The 27104-nt window shown below is 43.1% G+C and overlaps 1 protein-coding gene across 2 annotated transcripts in view; it reads right to left on the reverse strand.

Annotated features, from left to right (window-relative positions):
* Positions 1–26809, reverse strand: part of LOC139532566 (protein EURL homolog) — a 35243-nt gene extending 8434 nt beyond the window's left edge. Inside the window, exons 1-2 of one of the 2 annotated variants that reach the window (XM_071330360.1) lie at positions 26269–26809; positions 16802–16933 (exon numbers count right to left, since the gene is read on the reverse strand). In XM_071330360.1, coding sequence (XP_071186461.1) covers positions 16802–16928 — 127 coding nt within the window. In that variant the 5' untranslated portion in view covers positions 16929–16933; positions 26269–26809. The remainder of the gene's footprint in view (positions 1–16801; positions 16934–26268) is intronic. The other variant, XM_071330352.1, reaches the window with a different exon arrangement.
* Between the last annotated feature and the right edge of the window lie 295 nt (positions 26810–27104).

A 27104-nucleotide genomic window follows, 5' to 3' on the forward strand; every position in this document is an offset into this window, starting at 1 on the left:
TATTAAACCGATCAGATAATCAGGCTTCGACCACCGACTGGTTCGTCCCGTCACAAAATAACACAGGCCCAACAGTCAAATCACAGGCCCACAACCAGAGCAGTGTACCACCAGCCAAACAGAGTGGAGCTAAGCTCCCAGCCATGCGCTAAGCAGCTTAGCAGCTAGCTAGCACTACTCTCTATCACACACACAATTCAGAGGTGAGTCAATGTCTTCGGCAGTGGCAGTCAACTCGTCAGAGGCATAAGCAGCAGCACGACGCTGATGAGAAATAGGCTCCAGAACACAAGCCTGTGAATCATCCTTTTGTTGGCTTTAGCACATCACCTGGCCTTCAGAGAAACAAAGCCACAGAGCAGCCACAGAACAACCTCATCTGAGCACTGCGTAAACCATCCACCATGCCCTCAGAGTCAGAGCACTGTTTGAATGGTATCGGTCTGTGTAAAAGCTAAGGGAGCATAGATAGGACAGGCGAACGCAAATGATCAGTGAGTAGGGTAACTCCTGTTTGAATTGAATGGTGTCAGAGTAAAAGCTAAGGGAGCATATACAGAGCAGGCAAACATTACATGAAGAATGATGTGTCACCATGCCATGGTTAGTAGTAACTTACTACAATTGGAGATGCTACAGCTAATCCCCGGGGATAAGGTAGTCGTGCTCTATCCATCTGATCTAATACTGCTCTGTCTATTTAGCAAACACACTTTGCCACAACTCTCCAGACTGGAGGCCGGGAGAGTCAGTGAATGTGGGGGCTGTCATGGAAACCGTAGTCCTAATCTTATCATATGTAATCTAAGACCAGACAGCCTGTATTTTCATGGCTCAGGCTCACTCACTCCATCAGAACCTGTTCTTTCCCTTCTCTACTAGTCATCAATGCTGTCCTGGACTGGAGATAGTAGGCCACACCTCTGATTATGTCTCTAGAGGTATGGCCAGGCTTAGTTTCAGAGGATCGATAGAATATCACCATTGTAAATCTACTGTAGACGTGTAGTTGTTTACTGTACATGTCACTAACAGGCCATTTAGAACAAAAGGTGATGGAAATTCTGTTTTCTGAAAACAACTCACGGTTCCTTATAGTGTTCTTGGCAAAATGAGTTGAATTCTATCATGATGTGACGTTGGTTTAGGTAACTGCTTTGTGTGTGCGTGTAGGCCTACATTGGATTCTTGACACAGTTTAGGAGTCGTTGAGGCCGGGGTAGGAGGTTGGGAGTAAGAAATGGGGCAGGGGTCATGGTGATAATGTCCAAATAGCAATAGCACTTGACATGGCTGAAAGTGTAGCAGATGTCAACAGCTGCAGAGCTAACCCTGGAGAACAGACAGAGTTCACATTTGTACAGTACACCAGAGAGTTAATTGGTCACACTTTGGTCCTGCCGCTGCTCTACTGAGTGGTGGACGGGGAAGAAGAGGGGCTTTTAACTGGTTGGGGTGAACCAAAACTAACCCAGAAGGTTCATATAGTGGGTTAAGCAGACATCTATTACCTTTTTACGTTGCATTCATATGGGTGATAGTGTATTTAGGCAGGTCCATCCAGATAGAGCTGAACAGCATATGGTGCAAATTATTAATGTATTAGCCTAAATATTCTACTGTATTCCCAAAACATAGGCCTATTACCACAATTCATAAAAGGCATTTGGTACAAAGCTGGAATTAGTACTGAAAGCCACAGATTACGCTTTACCACCCCAAAATAAATACTCTGAAAGCCATTCATGCTCAGTGGGGTGGTGGAAGTGTGGCTCTGGGCTCAGCTACGGCAAAGACAGCATGTTTCTCAATCTCCAACTATAGAGAGAGGTCTAGTGCCCAAAAGCTTTAGCATGGACAGCACCTAAGGATGTAACGATTCACCGATATGCATCGGTCCCCGGGTTCAAATGTTTAAGATATGAGTGTATTGGTCCCTGGGACCCAAAACGATCCAAATGTTGCATGCGTCGGTCAGAAAATCTATGTTACAATTCACTGGTCCACAACTTTTTTTACCTTCCGAAAATACCTAATCTTTTGTGACAACTGCGTCCACTCGTGTTGAGCTAAGTATGTAATTATGTTGACAGTCATTGATCTGCAAGTCATTTTGAATGTCAAACAACCCCAGACAATATCAGTAGCCTAGTCAAACTGTGCGCTATGCGTAGAGTCGCACCTTGACCAAAGAGAGGGAGGCATATTCCTGTACTGGCACATCTGCGCATCACCTTCAGCATTCAAATGTTTGTAAAATGGCTTGCGCAATATTAGGCATTATTTGTTGAGTGACAACCAACGTAATTTGCTAGGTTATTGTTATCAAATTCTAGTTGTCAATTTGTTGAGGTAATCTGAAGAGATTTCACCCCATGCTTCCTGAAGCACCTCCCACAAGTTGGATTGGCTTGATGGACACTTCTTACATACCATACAGTCAAGCTGCTCCCACAACAGCTCAATAGGGTTGAGATCTGGTGACTGTGCTGGCCTCTCCATTATAGACCAGCTGACTGCTTCTTCCATAAATAGTTCTTGCATAGTTTGGAGCTGTGCTTTGGGTCATTGTCCTGTTGTAGGAGGAAACTGGCTCCAATTAAGCGCCGTCCACAGAGTATGGCATGGCATTGCAGACTGGAGTGATAGCCTTCCTTCTTCATGATCCCTTTTACCCTGTACAAATATCCCACTTAACCACCACCAAAGCACCCCCAGACCATCACATTGCCTCCACCATGCACTGACAGACGGCGTCAAGCACCCCTCCAGCATCTTTTCTGCGTCTCACGAATGTTCTTCTTTGTGATCCGAACACCTCAGATTCGTCTGTCCATAACACTTTTTTCCAATCTTCCTCTGTCCAGTGTCTGTGTTCTTTTGCCCATCTTAATCTTTTATTTTTACTGGCCAGTCTGAGATATGGATTTTTCTTTGCAACTCTGCCTAGAAGGCGAGCATCCCGGAGTCGCCTCTTCACGGTTAAACTTTGACTCTGGTGTTTTGCGGGTACTATTTAATGGAGCTGCCAGTTGAGGACTTGTGAGGCGTCCGTTTCTCAAACTAGACACTCTAATGTACTTGTCCTCTTGCTCAGTTGTGCACCGGGGGCCTCCCACTCCTCTTTCTATTCTGGTTAGAGCCAGTTTGCGCTGTTCTGTGAAGGGAGTAGTACACCGAGTTGTACGAGATCTTTAGTTTCTTTCATTTCTCAGAACAAGAATAGACTGACGAATTTCAGAAGGAAGTCCTTTGTTTCTGGCCATTTTGAGCCTGTAATCGAACCCACAAATGCTGATGCTCCAGATACTCAACTAGTCTAAAGAAGGCCAGTTTTATTGCTTCTTTAAATCAAAACAGTTTTCAGCTGTGCATAATTGCAAAGGGGTTTACTAATGATCAATTAGCCTTTTAAAATGATAAACTTGGATTAGCTAACACAATGTGCCATTGGAACACAGGAGTGATGGTTGCTGATAATGGGCCTCTGTACACTTATGTAGATATTCCATAACAAATCAGCCGTTTCCAGTTACAATAGTCATTTACAACATTAACAAAGTCTACACTGCATTTCTGATCAATTTGATGTTATTTTAATGGACCAACATTTTTGCTTTTCTTTCAAAAACAACGACATTTCTGAGTGACACCCAACTTTTGAACGGTGTGTGATATATATACACTGCTCAAAAAAATAAAGGGAACACTTAAACAACACAATGTAACTCCAAGTCAATCACACTTCTGTGAAATCAAACTGTCCACTTAGGAAGAAACACTGATTGACAATAAATTTCACATGCTGTTGTGCAAATGGAATAGACAAAAGGTGGAAATTATAGGCAATTAGCAAGACACCCCCAATAAAGGAGTGGTTCTGCAGGTGGTGACCACAGACCACTTCTCAGTTCCTATGCTTCCTGCCTGATGTTTTGGTCACTTTTGAATGCTGGCGGTGCTTTCCCTCTAGTGGTAGCATGAGACGGAGTCTACAACCCACACAAGTGGCTCAGGTAGTGCAGCTCATCCAGGATGGCACATCAATGCGAGCTGTGGCAAGAAGGTTTGCTGTGTCTGTCAGCGTAGTGTCGAGACCATGGAGGCGCTACCAGGAGACAGGCCAGTACATCAGGAGACGTGGAGGAGGCCGTAGGAGGGCAACAACCCAGCAGCAGGACCGCTACCTCCGCCTTTGTGCAAGGAGGAGCAGGTGGAGCACTGCCAGAGCCCTGCAAAATGACCTCCAGCAGGCCACAAATGTGCATGTGTCTGCTCAAACGGTCAGAAACAGACTCCATGAGGGTGGTATGAGGGCCCGACGTCCATAGGTGGGGGTTGTGCTTACAGCCCAACACCGTGCAGGACGTTTGGCATTTGCCAGAGAACACCAAGATTGGCAAATTCGCCACTGGCGCCCTGTGCTCTTCACAGATGAAAGCAGGTTCACACTGAGCACATGTGACAGACGTGACAGAGTCTGGAGACGCCGTGGAGAACGTTCTGCTGCCTGCAACATCCTCCAGCATGACCGGTTTGGCGGTGGGTCAGTCATGGTGTGGGGTGGCATTTCTTTGTGGGGCCGCACAGCCCTCCATGTGCTCGCCAGAGGTAGCCTGACTGCCATTAGGTACCGAGATGAGATCCTCAGACCCCTTGTGAGACCATATGCTGGTGCGGTTGGCCCTGGGTTCCTCCTAATGCAAGACAATGCTAGACCTCATGTGGCTGGAGTGTGTCAGCAGTTCCTGCAAGAGGAAGGCATTGATGCTATGGACTGGCCCGCCCGTTCCCCAGACCTGAATCCAATTGAGCACATCTGGGACATCATGTCTCGCTCCATCCACCAACGCCACGTTGCACCACAGACTGTCCAGGAGTTGGCGGATGCTTTAGTCCAGGTCTGGGAGGAGATCCCTCAGGAGACCATCCGCCACCTCATCAGGAGCATGCCCAGGCGTTGTAGAGAGGTCATACAGGCACGTGGAGGCCACACACACTACTGAGCCTCATTTTGACTTGTTTTAAGGACATTACATCAAAGTTGGATCAGCCTGTAGTGTGGTTTTCCACTTTAATTTTGAGTGTGACTCCAAATCCAGACCTCCTTGGGTTGATAAATTTGATTTACATTGATCATTTTTGTGTGATTTTGTTGTCAGCACATTCAACTATGTAAAGAAAAAAGTATTTAATAAGAATATTTCATTCAGATCTAGGATGTGTTATTTTAGTGTTCCCTTAATTTTTTTGAGCAGTGTATATTCTCATTGGCTATGTCATAGTTTATTTTTAAAGATAAATATTAATACATTACTAGCTCTAACACTTTTAATCTCTAAAAATGACAAATTAGTTAGTGGGCGATGGTGATTTGAAATCAAAAGTTGCTCCTCCTAACTGATAGTGTGGGGTGGTAGATGACCAGTTTCCCTTATGGCTCAGCTAAGGTGTCTACATAGACCATAGTTCTAATTTACTTACACAAACACACAGATCCAGCTCAGAGGGCCAGCTCATGAGCTTTGTCAGCAGTAGATTTTAATTTAGAATGAAAAATGTATATGTGTTTATGGTACAAATTTTAGTGCATCGGATCACATCAATTCGTTCCTCTAATCGAACTGAATCGCACTGACTCACTTCTAACTAAAACGTATAGTTTCTATATCGTATCGGAACCAATGTACCTAGATATGTATCGAATCATCTTGAAGGGGAAAGATACACATCCATAGCAGCGCCATTTAAGACATTCATCATTTTGAAGAGCTGGTCAACTGGATGGGACTTCCTATGGGTTAAGGAAGGATCACATAACTCCTTCCAGGTCACCAAGAGGGATCAGCCTTTAACATAGGCTAAACAGAGCGGTTTGCACCTCAAGGTGAGACGTTCAGCCACAATAAGCAGGCAGGCTGTTTAGACCAGAGAGCAGCACAATGACCCCTAACAGCAGCACATAGCGGCAGCATCAGCTCCCTCATTCCACTGTATTAAGTCCGACTGAGCCTCTCTCGTCTCTGACGTTGGCTCAGGTTAGAGTGGCGGCTCTCTCAGGTGGTTAGCCTACTCTGACTCAACAGCCGGAGGCCTGTCAGCTACAGGGAAAAACAAACTCCAGTTGTGAAACTTATGTATTCTGACTCATAGCTGGTTAAATCTTCAAAGGATATTGAATGCGTTTAGTGCTCTTCTGAAAGAGCTCCCAGGATCCCATTTACATAGAGGGATGAGCACTCACTGCTGTGGTGAATGGCACTCAGAGGTGCAAAAAACACCATTTAAAAACAAAAAAATATAGCTCAAATGTCCCCTAAACTCAAATATAAAAAGGCTTAGACAGAGACAAAACATAGGCTAGGCTATAGCCAACCACAACTACTTTAAAAACAGCCTCATCTCTCCCACAGAGGAACATCAAACTGTAGCTTGTCTGGCCTGGAAGACTGTTGGGGGTGTGAGGGAAGGACTGCAGTAATAGTCATGTTCCATTGTCTGCACTGTGTTAATACTCTGGGTCCCAGTGCAGCAACCAATCTCCACGAAGCATCGCCACACACAGCTGGTGCAGGAGGAAACAGAGGAGAGGAAAAACACCTAGCTAGCACTGAAGTAGCAGTGTATAAATAGCCACTACCATTACTGCTGTAGCCACTGACAGAAGCACATGGACACAAACATACTAGAGCTATGCTACCGGACCTGAGCTGGACGGCCCCAAACACTAGACATTGGGTTAGTGCTAGGTAGGGTATGTTCTTTCATCAAACGCTCTCAGATATCATTTAAGAATTACTAAATTGATCACACATTTGCTTCTGCCCTGCAGTGCAATGTATCTGTACAGTCACATCTTACTAAGATCATAACATGGTGACCAGAACACTGTCTACAGAAAATACATTTAGAGTGACAAAAAGTAGCTAGCTAACAGCTCTCTCACGTCTTGCCATTGAGAAGCCCAAAGCAGAGCCGTTGCTATGGACACGCACACACGCAGAGCGGCAGCTCAGGGAGCAAGGGACAGACAGTGACAAGCAGCTAATGGATATGGAGGAAGTTATTTCTGATTCAGCAGGGCAGGGCCGTAAATTTGGAGGAAGCAATCAGACTGGGTAGGGTAGGGCCTGAATGTCACGAGCATTAAATGTCATGCAGACCTCTGACCAAACATAAGCAAGCACACTCAGACATGACAGAACAGAGCTTGTTCTTCATATCCTTTCTTCACACTGAAGGGGCCAGACAGGCTGCACAGTTCCCTCTTCCAACCTATTCAAAACAACAGACTGCTACTGCTCCTACTGGACCTGCCCTGTTGTCTGCGTGGTTTCCACAGTCAATAACTCAATGACCACAAAAAAAAAAGTGTCAACGTCAACCTCTTTTTTTAGTTGATATGTTGTCACTGGACCCTGACAAGTCTTCCTGCTAGCTACAGTGTGTGTGTGTGTGTGTGTGTGTGTGTGTGTGGACTAGAGCTTGTTAGTGCTGTATGTCGGTGCAGTGTGTTGTCTGACTCTAGCTACATGTAAGGAGTGTGCGTGTCAGCAGCTAAAAACAGACAAGCCTGAACATCTATCCTTCGTGCTACGTTAGGGGGAAGCTGTGGGTGTGGAGTTGAAAGTGGTTAGACACGCACAAACAGCCCTATAGGCCTATCCTCCAACAACAGTGCACTGTGCGGTATACACACTGTGTAAGGGCAACATATGTATTTTTGTTCGAGCATCTAGGCCTAGATAACATCTGTCTTGAACTATCAAGTGTATCCTAGTAGATGAGAATGTGGTGTCGCGTTGATGAATATTCAGCAGCGCTAATTCACCCATGAGGTACAGTCCGAGCGAGCGAGACACTGTGGGTGTTTCTCAAAATGCATACTACCGTGCTCCAAGCACGCAAACTGGAGCATGGGAGGGTTGGATTATGAGTCCAAATCTAAGTATGCGAAACGGCGCACAGAGGGCACCTCTGGGATGTGTACTCCATTTGTACATATTTTGAAGCATGCATAGATGCAAGCTTCAACGGAAAGTAGTCACAGGAATATGACACAACCACGTAACAGCAATGCAAATTTCCTTGAAATTAATGCTGCCGATTATTTGAGCTGAAGCGTGAGAAAATAAACTATTATTTGAGCTGAAGCGTGAGAAAATAAACTGATTTCGGAATTAAATGTTGCCCATTCACATCTCATGTTGCCTGACTACAATATTTTATCTTGATACGTTAATAAATACATACTGTGTTAATGTTGGCATGTTTACCTGCCTACAATACCGACTGTAGTGTACGTAAATCATAAGCACATAGTAAGTCAATAGGGCAAACTGGCTAGCTTCTAACGTTCCTGTTACTTAGCTAGCTACCCAAAAATAATTTACATCTAACCTTGCATAACATTAGTTGTAGGTCATATTCGCCTGTTAAACTATCTTGTCAGCTCGATTCACATATATATCTAGCTGATAATTATGAAGTAAAACGTTTGCTTTATGTATAATCTTGTTTTGTATTTATTGCCATTGTCCTGGCTGGAAGAAGGTTTAGTGAATGGTAAGTCCATTGTAAGTCAATAGGGCTAACTGGCTAGCCACAAATAATTTTTAGCTAGCTACCTAAGTAGAATTGACATCTACCTTGCATAACATTAGTTTTAGGTCATTTTTGACTGTTTAACCTCTTGGGTAGGCGGCAGTATTTTGACGTCCGGATGAAAAGCGTGCCCAAAGTAAACAGCCTGTTACTTAGGCACAGAAGCTAGGATATGCATATAATTGGTAGATTTTGATAGAAAACACTCTAAAGTTTCTAAAACTGTTAACATTATGTCTGTGAGTATAACAGAACTGATATGGCAGGCAAAACCCTGAGGACAAACCATCCCCCCCACAAAGAAGAATTCAGCCTACCTCTATTTTCAATGGCTATCAGTTTTACTACAAGGCCAAGTCCTCCCAGATTGCAGTTCATAGGGCTTCCACTAGATGTCAACAATCTTTAGAAAGAGTTTCAAGCTGGTTTTTGAAAAAATTAGCCAGAAATTGTAGTTTTTCTAGGTGGCTCCCATTTTGGCTGTAGTGTTTCCAAGCGCGTGGAAGAGAGCGCGTTCTTTGGTATTTTTCTCCGGTAAAGACAATAACGATTCTCCGTCTTAAATTTTATCGTTTATTTACATATTAGGGTACATCAGATTTGATTATAAACGTTGTTTGACTTGTTTGGAAAAGTTTTAGTAACGTTTGGGATTCATTTTGTATGCATTTTGATGGAGGGAAACTGGGTGGATTATTGACTGGAGCGCGCCAGCTAAACTGAGTTTTTATGGATATAAAGAAGGACATTATCGAACAAAAGGACCATTTGTGATGTAACCGGGACCTTTTGGAGTGCCAACAGAAGAAGATCATCAAAGGTAATACATTTTTTATATCGCTATTTCTGACTTTCGTGTCGCACCTGCCTGGTTGAAATATATTTTTAATGTGTTTGTATGCGGGGCGCTGTCCTCAGATAATCGCATGGTTTGCTTTCGCCGTAAAGCCTTTTTGAAATATGACACCGCGGCTGGATTAACAAGAAGTTAAGCTTTATTTTGATGTATTACACTTGTGATTTTATGAAAGTTAAATATTTATAATACTGTAGTTTGAATTTCGCGCTCTGTAATTTCACCAGATGTAGGCCAGGTGGGACGCTACCATCCCACCTGCCCATAAGAAGTTAACTAGCAGGGATGCAAATTTGTCAATTTTGCTGCCGACTAACTGACCCTCATTAACCGGTCAACAAACGTGACCAACAGAAAATACTATCAGAGATCTGTAGAAGCGTCTCGTCATTATATGTTTCCGACCTAACAATGGGAGTTGTCCCAAGGCGGGAAGGCAGGCAACAAGCTTAGGCCCAAAACAAGCCCATAGAAACGCATTGGGCTTATTTTGTACAGATTTTGTCGAGAGTGAAACCTCTCGCTTCGCCTCTTACGCTCTGATATTATGCACACACACACACACGGACCAGAAATGTGTCATTAAGAGCTTAAATGGAAACATGCAACAATAGCAAGCCGATCGTCTTAGTCAAAAGGCTATATAGCCTATCATTGAAGATGCAACTCCTGTAATGAAGCAGCTAATAAAATGTCAATTTCAATGTGTTGTAAACAGAGCACCTAATGCGAGCAGTTCCATATGTGACAGATGAAAATCTCAGTTAGAAACTTCGAAAGAGGGGGAATCTAATCGCAACAACTATGATGGGTTGCTAATATGACTAAGATTGTGTCTTTGGCTTCTGGACAACGAAAGAATGTTGATATGAAAAGCAATAAAACAAGAGAAAAATGCTTGTTAATGGCATGAGGAATTCTTTATAAAATAATTGGTTTTCTATGGATGATTTCCACAAGGCTACTTTTGAAGCAAGGTAAGACATGCCTCATTATTTGAAGTAAAGTAAAACGTTCAGGATTCAAACAATTATACTGCATCATTATACTGCATCAAGCGCACATTGCAAAGTGGTGGGTGACGCGCTGATAGTCAACGGTAGGCAGGCTATACAGTGCATTTGGAAAGTATTCAGACCCCTCGACTTTGACATTTTGTTACATTACAGCCTTATTCTAAAATTGATTAAATAAAAATCTCAATCTACACACACACACACAATACCCCATAATGACAAAGCGAAAACAGGTTTAGAAATGTTTGCAAATTTCTTAAAATACAAAACTAAAATATCACAATTACATAAGAATTCAGATCCTTTACTCAGTATTTTGTTGAAGCACCTTTGGCAGGGATTACAGCCTTCAGTCTTTTTGGCTATGACACTACAAGCTCGGCACACCTGTATTTGGGGAGTTTCTCCCATTCTTCTCTGCAGATCCTCTCAATCTCGGTCAGGTTGGATGGGGAGCTTTGCTGCACAGCTATTTTCAAGTCTCTCCAGAGATGTTCGATCGGGTTCAAGTCCAGGCTCTGTCTGGGCCACTCAAGGACATTGAGACTTGTCCCGAAGCCACTCCTGCGTTGTCTTGGTAGTGTGCTTCGGGTCGTTGTCCTGTTGGAAGCTGAACCTTCGACCCAGTCTGAGGTCCTGAGCACTCTGGAACAGGTTTTCATCAAGGATCTCTGTGCTTTGCTCCAGTCATCTTTCCCTTGATCCTGACTAGTCTCCCAGTACCTGCCACTGAAAAACATCCCCACAGCATGAATCTGCCACAATTATACTTCACCGTAGGGATGGTGCCACGTTTCCTCCAGATGCCATTTAGGCCAAGAAGTTCAATCTTGGTTTCATCAGACTAGAGAATCTTGTTTCTCATGGTCTGAGAGTCCTTTAGGTGACTTTTGGCAAACTCCAAGCGAGCTGTCATGTGCCTTTTACAGAGGAGTGGCTTCCATCGAGCCACTCTACTATAAATGCCTGACTGGTGGAGTGCTGCAGAGATGATTGTCGTCCTGGAAGGTTCTCCCATCTTCACAGAGCAACTCTGGAGCTCTGTCAGTGACAATCGGGTTCTTGGCCACCTCCCTGACCAAGGCCCTTCTCCCCCGATTGCTCAGTTTGGCCAGGTGGCCAGCTCTAGTAAGAGTCTTGGTGGTTCCAAACTTCTTCCATTTAAGAATGATGGAGGCCACTGTGTTCTTGGGGACCTTCAATGCTGCAGAAATGTTTTGGTACCCTTCCTCAGATCTGTGCCTCAACACAATCCTGTCTCGGAACTCCACGATCAATTCCTTCAACCCCATGGCTTGATTTTTGCTCTGACATGCACCGTCAACTGTGGGACCTTATATAGACAGGTGTGTGCCTTTTCAATTGATTGGACATGATTTGGATTTAAAGAGGTGGACTCCAAACAAGTTGTAGAAAAATCAAGGATGATCAATGGAAACAGGATGTACCAGAGCTCAATGTCAAGTCTAATAGCAAAGGGTCTGAATACTTATGTGAATTAGGCATTTTTTTATAAATGTGCAACAATTTCTAAAAAAAAAAAAACTTTTTGTTTCATCATTATGGGGTATTGTATGTAGATTGATGAGGAAAAACTATTTTTTGTCGAAAATGTCAAGGAGTCTGAATACTTTCCGAATGCACTGTATAAAGCCTATGTACCCGAAAGATGAATGGTATGCGTGCTTTAATGACGAATTGAGATTGAGAAATAAAATAGCTCCTTGTAAATCATGGCCACCAAAGTTAACACGCGATTGCATTGTTGCACAATGCCTGAGTTTCAAAACCATAGTGAATTATTGAAATGTTTGTTTATTTGTCAATTAATCCCATAAGGGATGGGTTGCCAATTTGACACAAAATATATATATATATATTCATTCAGCAGGTTTCACTCCAGTAGCCTACAGGCTTTTTGAGGAGCTCTCGCGCTGCCTGACAGGTGGTAGGCTATTCCACTCCTCAAACTTGACTCTGTATGATGTGCACGTGATAAATAAGATGCATGACGACAACAGAAATACACACGTGCCAATTGAATTCCCAATAGACCAACAAGGATGATCATTTTTGCATTTTTGAATGTATTTTTGGCAGCTAACCGATTAACATCACTACCAACCAGGGCCTAAAATTAACACCCAACACCTGCGGGTAGATTTTGGCATTGGCAGGTAAGGTGTCTATTTCACTAGCCACATTGGCAGGTAGTCAGGGCTCCACAGTGTGAGCATTTCACTCACATTTGTGAATAAAAATAGTAAAGTATGATCCCATTTATAGTAAATGCTAAAGTAGCTGTTTTCAAAGTATTTCTGACGTTTTGTTTCATAGCTGGTAAATTAAATTGCACAAAGTCAAAGAAGTACAAATCCTATATAGCCTATTCTACCTCGCGCTGAAACACTGCCTGGGGACTGTGCGCACGTGAAGAGCTGAGTGAAAGATTAATTTTCATAAGCGCTGCGCACAGGCATAAAAGTTAGTCTAATTTACTTGAAACAAAAGTCTACTGAAGTGAGACTTTGTCCTTGTGTTTCTTGGCTATTTACATTAATTTGTTCACAAGCTAGGTTGTTTTTCTATGTTTGAGTTTCAACTGCTATGGAAGAGAAGACCACACTTCTACAAGTCAGACTCAATCTCACAGGCACAAACATGACTAGAGTCACGCTACCACGACCTCCCACCCTTAAAAGCCTAGCGTGGCCAGGGAGAGATTCAACAGAACGCAGGGCCTAGTCACAGATCCCTCCCATATATCACTATTATTACTGCTGCCCCCACCCCCACCCATGTGCCATCCCTGGCTGCCTCTTAACTACTGCTAAATGGCCAGAGGCTGCACAGGCTGTATCGAAATCTCTGCAACAATAGCCTATACAGGCTTATCTAGATACAGACACACAGTGGAGCAACAATGGTAACACTTTGTGACAGACTGGGGCACCTACACATGATGCTCAACTCCACAATCATGCTCTTTCTGGGACTCACAATAAAGCCCTGCTGCAGTACAATAATCAATAAAACTCCGCCTGGAACAAACAGGATATATTCCCTTTTCTCAGTCAGGATATATTCCCCAAATTCCACGATTCGATAAAGGCTCAATGCATGCAAAGCACATACAGTCAGGTCCAAAATTATTGGCTCACTTAATCAAGATGAACAAAAAGATACTACATAAAATAAACATACTGAGCTACACTATATGACCAAGAGTACATGGACACCAGCTCATCAAATATCTCATTCTAAAATCATAGGCATTAATATGTAGTTGGTCTCTCCTTTTCTGCTATAACAGCCTCCACTCTTCTGGGAAGGCTTTCCACTAGATGTTGGAACTAGAAGTCGACCGATTAATCGGCATGGCCGATTTAAAGTTTTCATAACAATCGGTAATCAGCATTTTTGGACGCCTCTACAAACTGCGTGGCAGGCTGATGACCTGTTACGTAAGTGCAGCATGGAGCCAAGATAAGTTGCTAGCTTGCATTAAACTTATCTTGTAAAAAAAACTATCAATCTTCACATAATCACTAGTTAACTACACATGGTTGATGATATTACTAGGTTAACTAGCTTGTCCTGTGTTGCATAAAATCAATGCAGTGGCTGTTCATTTATCATCGAATCACAGCTAACTTCGCCAAATTTAACAAAAGTGGATTCGTGGAAAAAAGCACAATCGTTGCACGAATGTACCTATCCATAAACATCAATGCCCTTCTTAAAATCAATACACAGAAGTATATATTTTTTAAAACCTGCATATTTAGTTAAAAGAAATTCATGTTAGCAGGCAATATTAACTAGGGAAATTGTGTCACTTCTCTTGCGTTCATTGCACGCAGAGTCAGGGTATTTGCAACAGTTTGGGCCGCCTGGCTCGTTGGTAGGCGGCAGCAGGCTCGTAAGCATTCATTCAAACTTTACTATATTTGCCTGCAGCTCTTAGCAATGCTTGCGTCAAACCACTGTTTATGACTTCAAGCCTATCAACTCCTGAGATTAGGCTGGCAATACTAAAGTGCTTATTAGAACATCCAATACTCAAAGGTATATGAAATACAAATGGTATAGAGAGAAATAGTCGACGTGTCATAATTCCTATAATAACTACAACCTAAAACTTCTTAACTGGGAATATTGAACCACCAGCTTTCATATGTTCTCATGTTCTGAGCAAGGAACTTAAACGTGAACTTTTTTACATGGCACATATTGCACTTTTACTTTCTTCTCCAACACTGTGTTTTTGCATTATTTAAACCAAATTGCGCATGTTCATTATTTGAGACTAAATTGATTTTATTTCTGTATTATATTAAGTTAAAATAAGTGTTCATTGTTCATTCAGTATTGTTGTAATTGTCAATATTACAAATATATTTAAAAATAATAATAACAAATATTTAAAATATATTTTTTAAACGGCCGATTAATTGGTATCCGCTTTTTTTGGTCCTCCAATAAACGGTATCGGTGTTAAAATCATAATCTGTCGACCTCTAATTGGAACATTGCTGTGGGCACTTGCTTCCATTCATCAACAAGAGCATTAGTGAGGTCGAGCACTGATGTTGGGCGATTAGGCCTGGCTCGCAGTCGGTGTTCCAATTCATCCTAAAGGTGTTCAATGGGATTGAGGTCATCTCCATAAACCATTTCTGTATGGACCTCGCTTTGTGGACGGAGGAATTGTCATGCTGAAACAGGAAAGGAACTTCCCCAAACGGTTACCACAAAGTTTATGCTGTTCCGTTAAGATTCCCCTCACTGGAACTATGAAAAACAGCCCCAGAACGTTATTCCTCCTCCACCAAACTTTACAGTTGGCACTACGCATTGGGGCAGGTAGCCTTCTCCTGGCATCCTCCAAATCCTATGACGGTGCCATGTTGAAAGTCACTGAGCTCTTCAGAAAGGCCATTCTAATGCCAATGTTTGTCTATGGAGATTGCATGGCAGTGCACTCGATTTTATACACCAGTCAGCAACGGGTGTAGCTGAAATAGCCAAATCCACCAATTTGAAGGGGTGTCCACAGACTTTATTATATATAGTGTATATTGAATGCGCAACAAAATTGGGAAATTATTGCTCAGAGAAAGATTTTGTTTAACAATACTTTTCTCTCTCTCAAAAACAGAGGGTAAAAATGATTATTAACAATACCTCACCTTGCGAGGATAACAGCACTGAGCCTTCATCTCAAATATTTAATGAGATTGGAGAATACGTCGGGAAGGATCTTAGACCATTCCTCCATCCAAAATCTTTGCAGTTCCTTGATATCCTTAGTCTGCGCTTATGGAATGTCCTTTCAATTCATTCCACAGGTTTTCAACGGGATTTGAGTCGGGAGACAGACGGCCATTACAAAATGTTGATTTTGTGGTCAATCAAATTTTTTAAAATCTGGATTTTGATGTGTGCTTGGGGTTATCGTCTTGCCGGAAGATCCACTTGTTGCCAAGTTTCAGCCTCCTGGTAGAGCCAACCAGGTTTTTGTCAAAAATGTCTCGGTACTTGGTAAAGTTTATGATGCTGTTGACTTTAACAACCAGTGGAAGCAAAATAGTCACATAACAATCAAAGATCCACAACCATATTTTACAGAAGTTATGGGGTCTTTCCTGCTTATGCATCCTTCTTTCGATGCAAAACCCACCACTGGTGTGCGTGGCCAAAGAGCTCTGTTTTCAAATGTAAACACCTGGGGCCTCATTTATAAATGCTACGTACGCACAAAATATGCCTCAAAACATGCGTGCGACAGTTGACGCAAAAGTTAGCATTTATAAAAACTGAACTTGAGAATGTGCTTATCCTCCTGGAAACTTGAGACCACGCGTAGGCCTACACACAGTTTCTAGTGGTTGAAGTACTGCCCTGCAAGAATGCAGAAGTAGCCAGTAAAAAAAAATACAAAACCATTTCAAGTTTTGCCCCTCAGTAACTTTCTCACTCATCCTTATTCATGATTCATGTAGGCATTGCGTGCTAGGAATATGGGTCCAAATACTTTTGAGTACTTTATTTATAAGAATATTTAGGGGTGTCAATTTTGCCCAGTACCTTTGAGAAAAATAAATAAATAACTTGTTAAACTAAAACTATTGTAATAGTATAAAATAATAATAATAATTTGCACATACAATATAGCGCAGTATTTTAATTACTTATTTTATACAGTCAATATTGCTCATCATTATCAAGGGTGTCAATTTCAGACCCCACTGTATATTAACCACTTTGTTTGCTCTTCATTCCCACTTGCTAAACAAGCCCTGGGGACTGGCGCCTCTCTCACCTTCGATGCTGAGCTCAAAGCAGACATGGCAGAAGGACATGGTCCCCGTGTCGGTCTCCAGCTTGCAGACACCGCAGATGTTGTCATCGTTTAGGTCGATGTTGACAAACTGCTCCGCTTTGTCCATACTGCCTCAAAGGGAAAAACAAACAGAGACAAGAGCACATGGCAGGACATGAGGCATGAAGGGCTTGCACAACATCTAACATTTGTTTTGACATTTAGAAGTCAAGAGTCCTCCTTCATTCTTGAACAGAATCTCTTTCAAACTAACGTCTTGGCTTGTATTAGTTAGATGGAAAAATAACACTGACGTTAGTGGCTCATCACGAGAATGTCATTACTATGCTGATAGTAGCGAGAGTTATGGTTTGCTCAAGGCAGTGCCCTGTAAGCATTATGCCTAATGAAATATCAAGGCATTGAAGAAGATAGGGATCACATTTTTTGAGAGGAGAGATTTGTGCTGATTTTCAGGTGACAACAGGATGGAACAACTTTTAGAACACGTATGGAAAAGTCATAGGAGTACTGCCATGTAAACGAGGACCCAACAGTGATCTCACAGAGAAAGAAAATAGTGTGTTCGGTGACCGATGTAAATGGTAAATTAGCTTACCCTGGCTCACATAAGGTGACCATTCCAGAATGTGATAACCAAGGGGGTTATTCATTACAATGTGAATATAATGTTATTATTTCTGTTCTAGGAGACTTGTCTTCCCTGCGTTTATCTAAGGATTACAGAACAAAACTGCAAAATGAGATTAAAATGAATAAGCAGGGGCACATATTTTAGGTTTCCATTCTTCTTTCACACTGTTCCTAAATATTATCAGCATCATTTGACATTTGAAAACGACTCCTGGTAAAAAGTGAAAATGTGTATGTAATAGGACTGAGAATTGCCAGGGACCTTACGAAACGATATTATCACGATACTTTAATTGCCAATACGATATGTATTGCAATCCTTACGATTCTATAAGCAACTGTCTCAGCCTCCAGTATTTATGCTGCAGTAGTTTATGTGTCGGGGGGCTAGGGTCAGTTGGTTATATCTGGAGTACTTCTCCTGTCTTATCCAGTGTCCTGTGTGAATTTAAGTATGCTCTCTCTAATTCTCTCCTTCTCTCTTTCTTTCTCTCTCTCTGAGGACCTGAGCCCTAGGACCATACGTCAGGACTACCGGGCATGATGACTCCTTGCTGTCCCCAGTCCACCTGGCCTTGCTGCTATTCCAGTTTCAACTGTTCTGCCTGCGGTTATGGAACCCCTACCTGTCCCAGACCTGCTGTTTTCAACTCTTAATGATCGGCTATGAAAAGCCAACTGACATTTATTCCTGATTATTATTTGACCATGCTTGTCACTTATGAACATTTTGAACATCTTGGCCATGTTCTGTTATAATCTCCACCCGGCACAGCCAGAAGAGGACTGGCCACCCCTCATAGCCTGGTTCCTCTCTAGGTTTCTTCTTAGGTTTTGGCCTTTCTAGGGAGTTTTTCCTAGCCACCGTGCTTCTACACCTGCATTGCTTGCTGTTTGGGGTTTTAGGCTGGGTTTCTGTACAGCACTTCGAGATATTAGCTGATGTACGAAGGGCTATATAAAATAAACTTGATTTGATGATTTTGATTTGAACTGCGATTCGACAGATTTTATTGCAATTCAATGTTCCAAACATATTGCTCACCATATGTCTCCTGCAGAGGGACAAGAGAGAGCCACGAAAAAACAAGTATCAGTAGCTAGGTTTCCATCCAATTGGCGACAGATTTTCATCTGAATATTCTACACGGAACAAAAATAAAAACACAACATGGAACAACTTCAAAGATTTGACTGAGTTAAAGTTCATAAGGAAATCAGTTAATTTAAATAAATTCATGAATCTATGGATTTCACGTCTTGGAATACAGATATGTGTCTGTTGGTCACAGATACCTTAAAGAAAAGATAGGGGCGTGGATCAGAAAACCAATCAGTATCTGGTGTGACCACCATTTATTTTCCTCATGTAGTGCGACACATCGTCACAGAGTTGATCAGGCTGTTGATTGCGGCCTGTGGAATGTTGTCCCACTCCTCAATGGCTGTGCGAAGTTACTGGATATTGGCGGGAACTGGAACATGCTGATGTACACGTTGATTCAGAGCATCCCAAACATGCTCAATGGGTGACATGTCTGGTGAGTATGCAGACCATGGAAGAACTAGGACATTTTCAGCTTGAAGGAATTGTGTACAGATCTTTGCGACATGGGGCTGTGCATTATACTGAAACATGAGGTGATAGCGGTGGACGAATGGCACGACAATGGGCCTCAAGAGCACACTTCTCCAGCATAGGTGAGCATTTGACCACTGAAGTCGGTTACGACGCCTAACTGCAGTCATGTCAAGACCCTGGTAAAGACGACGAGCACGCTGATGAGCTTCCCTAAGATGGTTTCGGACAGTTTGTGCAGAAATTTGCCGTTTGTGCAGTTTTATCAGCTGTTCGGGTGGCTGGTGAGGAAGACGCAGAATGTGGATGTCCTGGGTTGGCATGGTTACATGTGGTCTGCGGTTGTTAGGCCTGTTGGACGTACTCTCAAAAACAACGGAGACGGCTTATGGTAGAGAAATTAACATAAAATGATCTGGCAACAGCTCCGGTGGACCTTGCTGCAAACAGCATGCCAATTGCACACTACCTCAACTTGAGACATTGTGTAGTGTGACAAAACTGCACATTTTAGAGTGGCCTTTTATTGTCCCCAGCACTTAAGCCAACAGCTTGCAGATACAGTGAGAGTAGGCTGTGCGGGTAGGCTAGAGGAGGACCATCCTCCTCACTGAATTTCAGAAAAATATAAATGATGAACCATTAAAGTTATCCTGTTTAGAAAAAAACTATACTAATAAATTAACGTCACCAAATAATTCATTAAAACACTGTTTTGCAATGAAGGTCAACTGTAGCCTCAGCAGCAATCTGTAGGGTAGCACCATGGTGTAGCCAGAGGACAGCTAGCTTCTGTCTTCCTCTGGGTACTTTAACTTCAATACAAAACCTAGGAGGCTCATGGTTCTCACCCCCTCCCATAGACTTTCAAAGTAATTATGATAGGTTGGAGGACATCCTCCTGAAGTTATCAGAGCTCTTGCAGCATGAACTGACATGTCCACCCAATCAAAGGATCAGAAAATTAATCTAGTTGGTTGCCAACCACCATATAAAGTCCAAAGAAGAAGCCTGGAAGAGGAGAGATTACTAAAAAACAAACTTTAACCCTTTTATCTGTGGATGAATTGTCAGAGTAGCGGACCTTGTGCATTTCAGGTAAAATAACACCCCAATGTTAATTTCCCAGGACAAATTAGCTAGCAACAGCAAGCTAGCTAGCTAAATTGCCAGAAATGGTTGCTTATCGACTGGTCCCCAAATCAATATAATTGGTTCAGAGTTTGTTTTGATATTTCAACCTGCGTGTCCTGCTCGTGTCTGGTGTGGGGGGACAAAATCAAAATGCAGATGTATGTGCGCGGTTTGGTCAGCATGTTAGCCGATCCACAAGAATGGAACAGTCTACCGTATCAAAAGCTTTGGCCAAGTCAATAAAAATAGCAGCACAACATTGCTTAGAATCAAGGGAAATGGTGACATTATTTAGGACCATTAAGATTGCAGTGACACATCCATAACCTGACCGGAAACTAGAGGCATCAAGAAAACTTGTCAGTAGTCAACAGGCTGGTTTTTCAAACACTTTTGATTAATAGGGGAAAATAGAAATTGGCCTATAACAGTTAGAATCAGCTTGATCTCCCCCTTTAAATAAAGGATGCACTGTGGCTGCCTTCCAAGCAATGGGAACCTCCCCAGAGAGGAAAGACAGGTTAAAACAGTCAGAGATAGGCTCAGCAATGATAGTTAAAGGATCTAAACCATCTGACCCAGATGTTAATTTGGGGTCAAGTTTAAGGAGCTCCTTTAGCACCTCGGACTCAGTGACTGCCTCCAGGGAGAAACTGTAGCGGGGCAAGGGAAAAGAGTGAGGAGCATCGGGGCTAGTCGCATTAGAAGGGCTGGGAGATGAGGAAATGTTGGACAGGCAAAGAGGCATGGCTGTGCCCGGTCACTATGTGGCATTACTTATTTTAGAGCAAATTGTTGCCGTTATTTGAAACCCAAAACATGTGGGATCTTGTCATGCCACCTGTACTAAAAGTGAACATAAAACACAGACCCGATCCCATTACTGAGTGACTTCCTCAAATGAAGCACTCCTTGATTAACTAACATAGCTTAGGGTGACTAGACATAAAACCTAAACTAAATCTATAGATTTTCTGCATGTAAACAAAGACTAAATAACACTTAACTGTCACGTTAGTGTGTGGGTGGGACTAAAACATGATAGGCTAAACAATGCTATATAAAACAATACAATCTCACCCATTGTATTATAAGTCCCAATTTCTGATCTTCTGATGGATAAGACAGACATCGGCAGGAAATTCAACCATCCCTGGCCTATATTTGGCCACGTAGCCAGCTGACACAGTAGTTCTGTATACTCAGCCAGGGAGCTTGAATGAAAAGAACAGTTCAACCTCTTTTGGGGTGTCAAACATGCGCGTTGATCCCTCGGTCTGGGAAGAGGAATCCATATCGGATGTTGGCAGCCCTGCATTTCTTGTGCAACTCATCATCCTCTTTCCGTTGGTTTATCACCTCCAAAGATCTGGATAGAAAGACACCCTGACTCCGTTGTAGTTAAGGGGGAACTTTGGCCTCGTGATCCACTGTCATTTGCTCGACCTCATGCACCCTGCACTTCGGGCTCCCGAGTGGCACAGCGGTCTAAGGCACTTTATCTCAGTGCTGGAGGCGTCACTACAGACCCTGGTTTGATTCCAGGCTGTATCACAACCAGCCGTGACTGGGAGTCCCAACTAAGAATTTGTTCTTAACGGACTTGCCTAGTTAAATGAAAACCTTTTTTGTTTTATTTGATTGCCTTCACAGTTTCAGTCAAAGTCCCAAGACTCTTTGAGATATCAGCCAACCTTGTGTCCACCTTCTCGCTTAGTGAGTTTAAAGCGGCTAGTAGGTCAATCGGAGTGGGTTCTGTGGGGAGCAAGTATCTTCAGCTAACTCAAATCAAAGTTTATTTGTCACGTGCGCCAAATACAACAGGTGTAGACCTTACAGTGAAATGCTTACTTACAGGCTCTAACCAATAGTGCGAAAAAAAGGTGTGTGTGTGTAGGTAAGTAAAGAAATAAAACAACAGTAAAAAGACATTTGAAAATAAGACTAGCAAGGCTATATACAGACACCGGTTAGTCAGGCTTATTGAGGTAGTATGTACATGTAGGTATGGTTAAAGTGACTATGCATATATGATGAACAGAGTAGCAGTAGTGTAAAAAGAGGGGTTGGCGGGTGGAGGGACACAATGCAGATATCCCGGTTAGCCAATGTGCGGGAGCACTGGTTGGTCGGGCCAATTGAGGTAGTATGTACATGAATGTATAGTTAACGTGACTATGCATTTAAGATAAACAGAGAGTAGCAGCAGCGTAAAAGAGGGGTTGGGGGGGGTACAAAATGCAAATAGTCCGGGTAACCATCTGGTTACCTGTTCAGGAGTCTTATGGCTTGGGGGTAAAAACTGTTGAGAAGCCTTATTGTCCTAGACTTGGCACTCCGGTACCGCTTGCCATACGGTAGTAGAGAGAACAGTCTATGACTGGGGTGGCTGGGGTCTTTGACAATTTTTAGGGCCTTCCTCTGACACCGCCTGATGTAGAGGTCCTGGATGGCAGGCAGCTTTGCCCCATGTACTGGGCCGTACGCACTACCCTCTGAAGTGCCTTGCGGTCGGAGGCCGAGCAATTGCCGTACCAGGCAGTGACGCAACCGGTCAGGATGCTCTCGACGTTGCAGCTGTAGAACCTTTTGAGTGTGCGTACATCGTGTGTCAGCGATGTTGACATCGGTTCGTTGTGTCCCGTCCAAATTATCTTGTTTAACGCCCCCTTTTTTGGTGCCTTTTCCTTTAGTCATATTGGCAGACAATGATTTGAAATCATAGGCCGTGAGAGATTAAGATAAATATGAATGTTTCAACTTTGCAGAGTCTAACAAAACACGTATATTCCATAGCACACTCTCTAGTGCCCCTGAAAATAAGTATTTTCAACTCTCATCCTGAACCTAACATGAACCGATTTCAACATCTGGAAAAGACGCATCTTCAATGTCCTGGAAAATGTGCATTTTAAACAAACCTTTTTTACCTTTCATTCAGAACCTACATTTAACCTAACATCTGGAAAACAGGTATTTTACCTATATCAAATCAAATCTTATTGGTCACATACACGTGTTTAGCGGATGTTATTGCGGGTGTAGGGAAATGATTGTACTATTACTACTATATTATCGCCTAGGGCAGCAGAAAGGCAAGGACCGGCCCTGCATGGAGATATGACTGTGTTGGAACACTAACCCTATAAAGACTCCTTCATCCAATGACATGTGTAACGTACATGTTTTGTTGATTCCAGCCTACAAACAAAAACTCAAACAACAAGCTCCCGCGCTCAGGTCTGTTCAACGCTGGTCCGTCCAATCTGAATCCACGCTTCAAGACTGCTTCGATCACGCGGATTGGAATATGTTCCGCATCGCGTCCAACAACAATATTGACGAATATGCTGATTCGGTGAGCGAGTTCATTAGGAAGTGCATTGACGATGTCGTACCCACAGCAACGATAAAAACATTCCCAAACCAGAAACCGTGGATTGACGGCAGCATTCGCGTGAAACTGAAAGCGCGAACCACTGCTTTTAACCAGGGCAAGGTGACCGGAAGCATGACCGAATACAAACAGTGTAGCTATTCTCTCCGCAAGGCAATCAAACAGGCTAAGTCTCAGTACAGAGACAAAATCGAGTCGAAATTCAACAGCTCAGACACAAGAGGTATGTGGCAGGGTCTACAGTCAATCACGGACTACAAAAAGAAAACCAGCCCCGTCGAGGACCAGGATGTCTTGCTCCCAGACAGGCTAAACAACTTTTTTGCCCGCTTTGAGGACAATACAGTGCCACTGACACGGCCCCCTACCAAAACCTGCGGGCTCTCCTTCACTGCAGCCGAGGTGAGTAAAACATTTAAACGTGTTAACCCTCGCAAGGCTGCAGGCCCAGACGGCATTCCCAGCCGCGTCCTCAGAGCATGCGCAGACCAGCTGGCTGGTGTGTTTACGGACATATTCAATCAATCCTTATCCCAGTCTGCTGTTCCCACATGCTTCAAGAGGGCCACCATTGTTCCTGTTCCCAAGAAAGCTAAGGTAACTGAGCTAAACGACTACCGCCCCGTAGCACTCACTTCCGTCATCATGAAGTGCTTTGAGAGACTAGTCAAGGACCATATCACCTCCACCCTACCGGACACCCTAGACCCACTCCAATTTGCTTACCGACCCAATAGGTCCACAGACGACGCAATCGCAACCACACTGCACACTGCCCTAACCCATCTGGACAAGAGGAATACCCATGTGAGAATGCTGTTCATCGATTACAGCTCAGCATTTAACACCATAGTACCCTCCAAACTCGTCATCAAGCTCGAGACCCTGGGTCTCGACCCCGCCCTGTGCAACTGGGTCCTGGACTTCCTGACGGGCCGCCCCCAGGTGGTGAGGGTAGGTAACAACATCTCCACCCCGCTGATCCTCAACACTGGGGCCCCACAAGGGTGCGTTCTGAGCCCTCTCCTGTACTCCCTGTTCACCCACGACTGCGTGGCCATGCACGCCTCCAACTCAATCATCAAGTTTGCGGATGACACTACAGTGGTAGGCTTGATCACCAACAACGACGAGACGGCCTACAGGGAGGAGGTGAGGGCCCTCGGAGTGTGGTGTCAGGAAAATAACCTCATACTCAACGTCAACAAAACAAAGGAGATGATTGTGGACTTCAGGAAACAGCAGAGGGAGCACCCCCCTATCCACATCGACGGGTCAGTAGTGGAGAAGGTGGAAAGTTTTAAGTTCCTCGGTGTACACATCACGGACAAACTGAACTGGTCCACCCACACAGACAGCGTTGTGAAGAAGGCGCAGCAGCGCCTCTTCAACCTCAGGAGGCTGAAGAAATTCGGCTTGTCACCAAAAGCACTCACAAACTTCTACAGATGCACAATCGAGAGCATCCTGTCGGGCTGTATCACCGCCTGGTACGGCAACTGCTCCGCCCACAACCGTAAGGCTCTCCAGAGGGTAGTGAGGTCTGCAGAACGCATCACCAGGGGCAAACTACCTGCCCTCCAGGACACCTACACCACCCGATGTCACAGGAAGGCCATAAAGATCATCAAGGACAACAACCACCCAAGCCACTGCCTGTTCACCCCGCTATCATCCAGAAGGCGAGGTCAGTACAGGTGCATCAAAGCAGGGACCGAGAGACTGAAAAACAGCTTCTATCTCAAGGCCATCAGACTGTTAAACAGCCACCACTAACATTTAGCGGCCGCTGCCAACATACTGACCCAACTCCAGCCACTTTAAAAATGGGAATTGATGGAAATTATGTAAAAATGTACCACTAGCCACTTTAAGCAATGCCACTTAATACAATGTTTACATACCCTACATTACCCATCTCATATGTATATATACTGTACTCTATATCATCTACTGCATCTTGCCATCTTTATGCAATACATGTACCACTAGCCACTTTAAACTATGCCACTTTATGTTTACATACCCTACAGTACTCATCTCATATGTATATACCGTACTCTATACCATCTACTGCATCTGCCATGCCGTTCTGTACCACCACTCATTCATATATCTTTATGTACATATTCTTTATCCCTTTACACTTGTGTGTGTGTGTAAGGTAGTAGTGTGGAATTGTTAGGTTAGATTACTGTTGGTTATTACTGCATTGTCGGAACTAGAAGCACAAGCATTTCGCTACACTCGCATTAACATCTGCTAACCATGTGTATGTGACTAATAAAATTTGATTTGATTTGATTTACTGTTATTGAACTGAGTCCTGATCAAGAGCTAGCTAGCTCCTAAACTAACCATCTAGTTAGCTAGCCCTATATAGTACGGGCGGCGTCCGTTATAGTGCTAGCTAGATAACAACACATTGAACTAGTTAGGTAGTTAGCTGAGTGAATGGCTAACCAGCTAGCTACTGTAGACGACTTAGCTTGCTGCTAGCAAAACCTTGTTATGACACTTGCTGCTGCCAGTACTGACTAGCCGTGCTAGCCAACATAGATAACGTTAACTGAATCGTGACCCATTATCTGGTCGTCAAGATGAATAATGTCCAACAGGAGCCAAATAAAATGATAGTAGCGATTAAACGTGGCAATGTAATACGATGTAGCTAGCTATGTATTCTGTCTAACGGCCATTTACCTTGTAATCCTTTGTCAAATCTTCAGGGGAATTCGCGGGTATTTGTTTTCCCTTTACCTCAGTCCTTGAGCGCCTGTAGGGCAGTAAAGTGTTGTTGATGGTAGCTCGCAGAACAGCACATTACTTTCAGCGGAGGGGAAACCCCCCACCTTTTCGGAACGAACTACTAATACATCAGCGGGTGGGTTATTATATCAATATAGATTAAATGCAAATCGTTTTCCATATATAATACATTACACACGTTTGAAGTAAAGGAACAATTTTATGTCGATGTATTATCTAGGATCATCATTATTCGAGCTCTATATTAGCCTTTTCAAATGCATTCCTCATAATTTAACCCCTTTAGACTTGGTATATTTAAGAATCGTCAACAGAAGAGAAAAATTGTTCGAACAATAGAATAATAGCTACATGTATGACCTAATATGATTACATAGGGGAAATGTTTACACTATAATTTGGTATTCCGATTTTAATAACGAAGCGAGCGAAATATGAGAAGAGAAACTGATCTATCAACGACCGGACTATCCAACACCCCTTTCATTTTCGTTTCACATGAAGTCACACGTGGGGATTCCTTTCATGAAAATAACTATGGTGGATTCCCATTATTGTCAACGAGGATACAGAATAACTCCTTTCGAACAATGACACCTATTCCATGCTATAATTATACTGTAGGGAGAGTGTGGTAAATTTAGAATGTTTTACATTCAGCATCACGCCATTGAGGGAAATATAGTATTATTTCTAACAAAGATTTTTAAAACTAGGCAAGTCAGTTAAGAACACATTCTTATTTACAATGACGGCCTACCAAAAGGCCT

The sequence above is a fragment of the Salvelinus alpinus genome, chromosome 1, assembly GCF_045679555.1.
Source record: "Salvelinus alpinus chromosome 1, SLU_Salpinus.1, whole genome shotgun sequence".
NCBI lineage: Eukaryota > Metazoa > Chordata > Actinopteri > Salmoniformes > Salmonidae > Salvelinus > Salvelinus alpinus.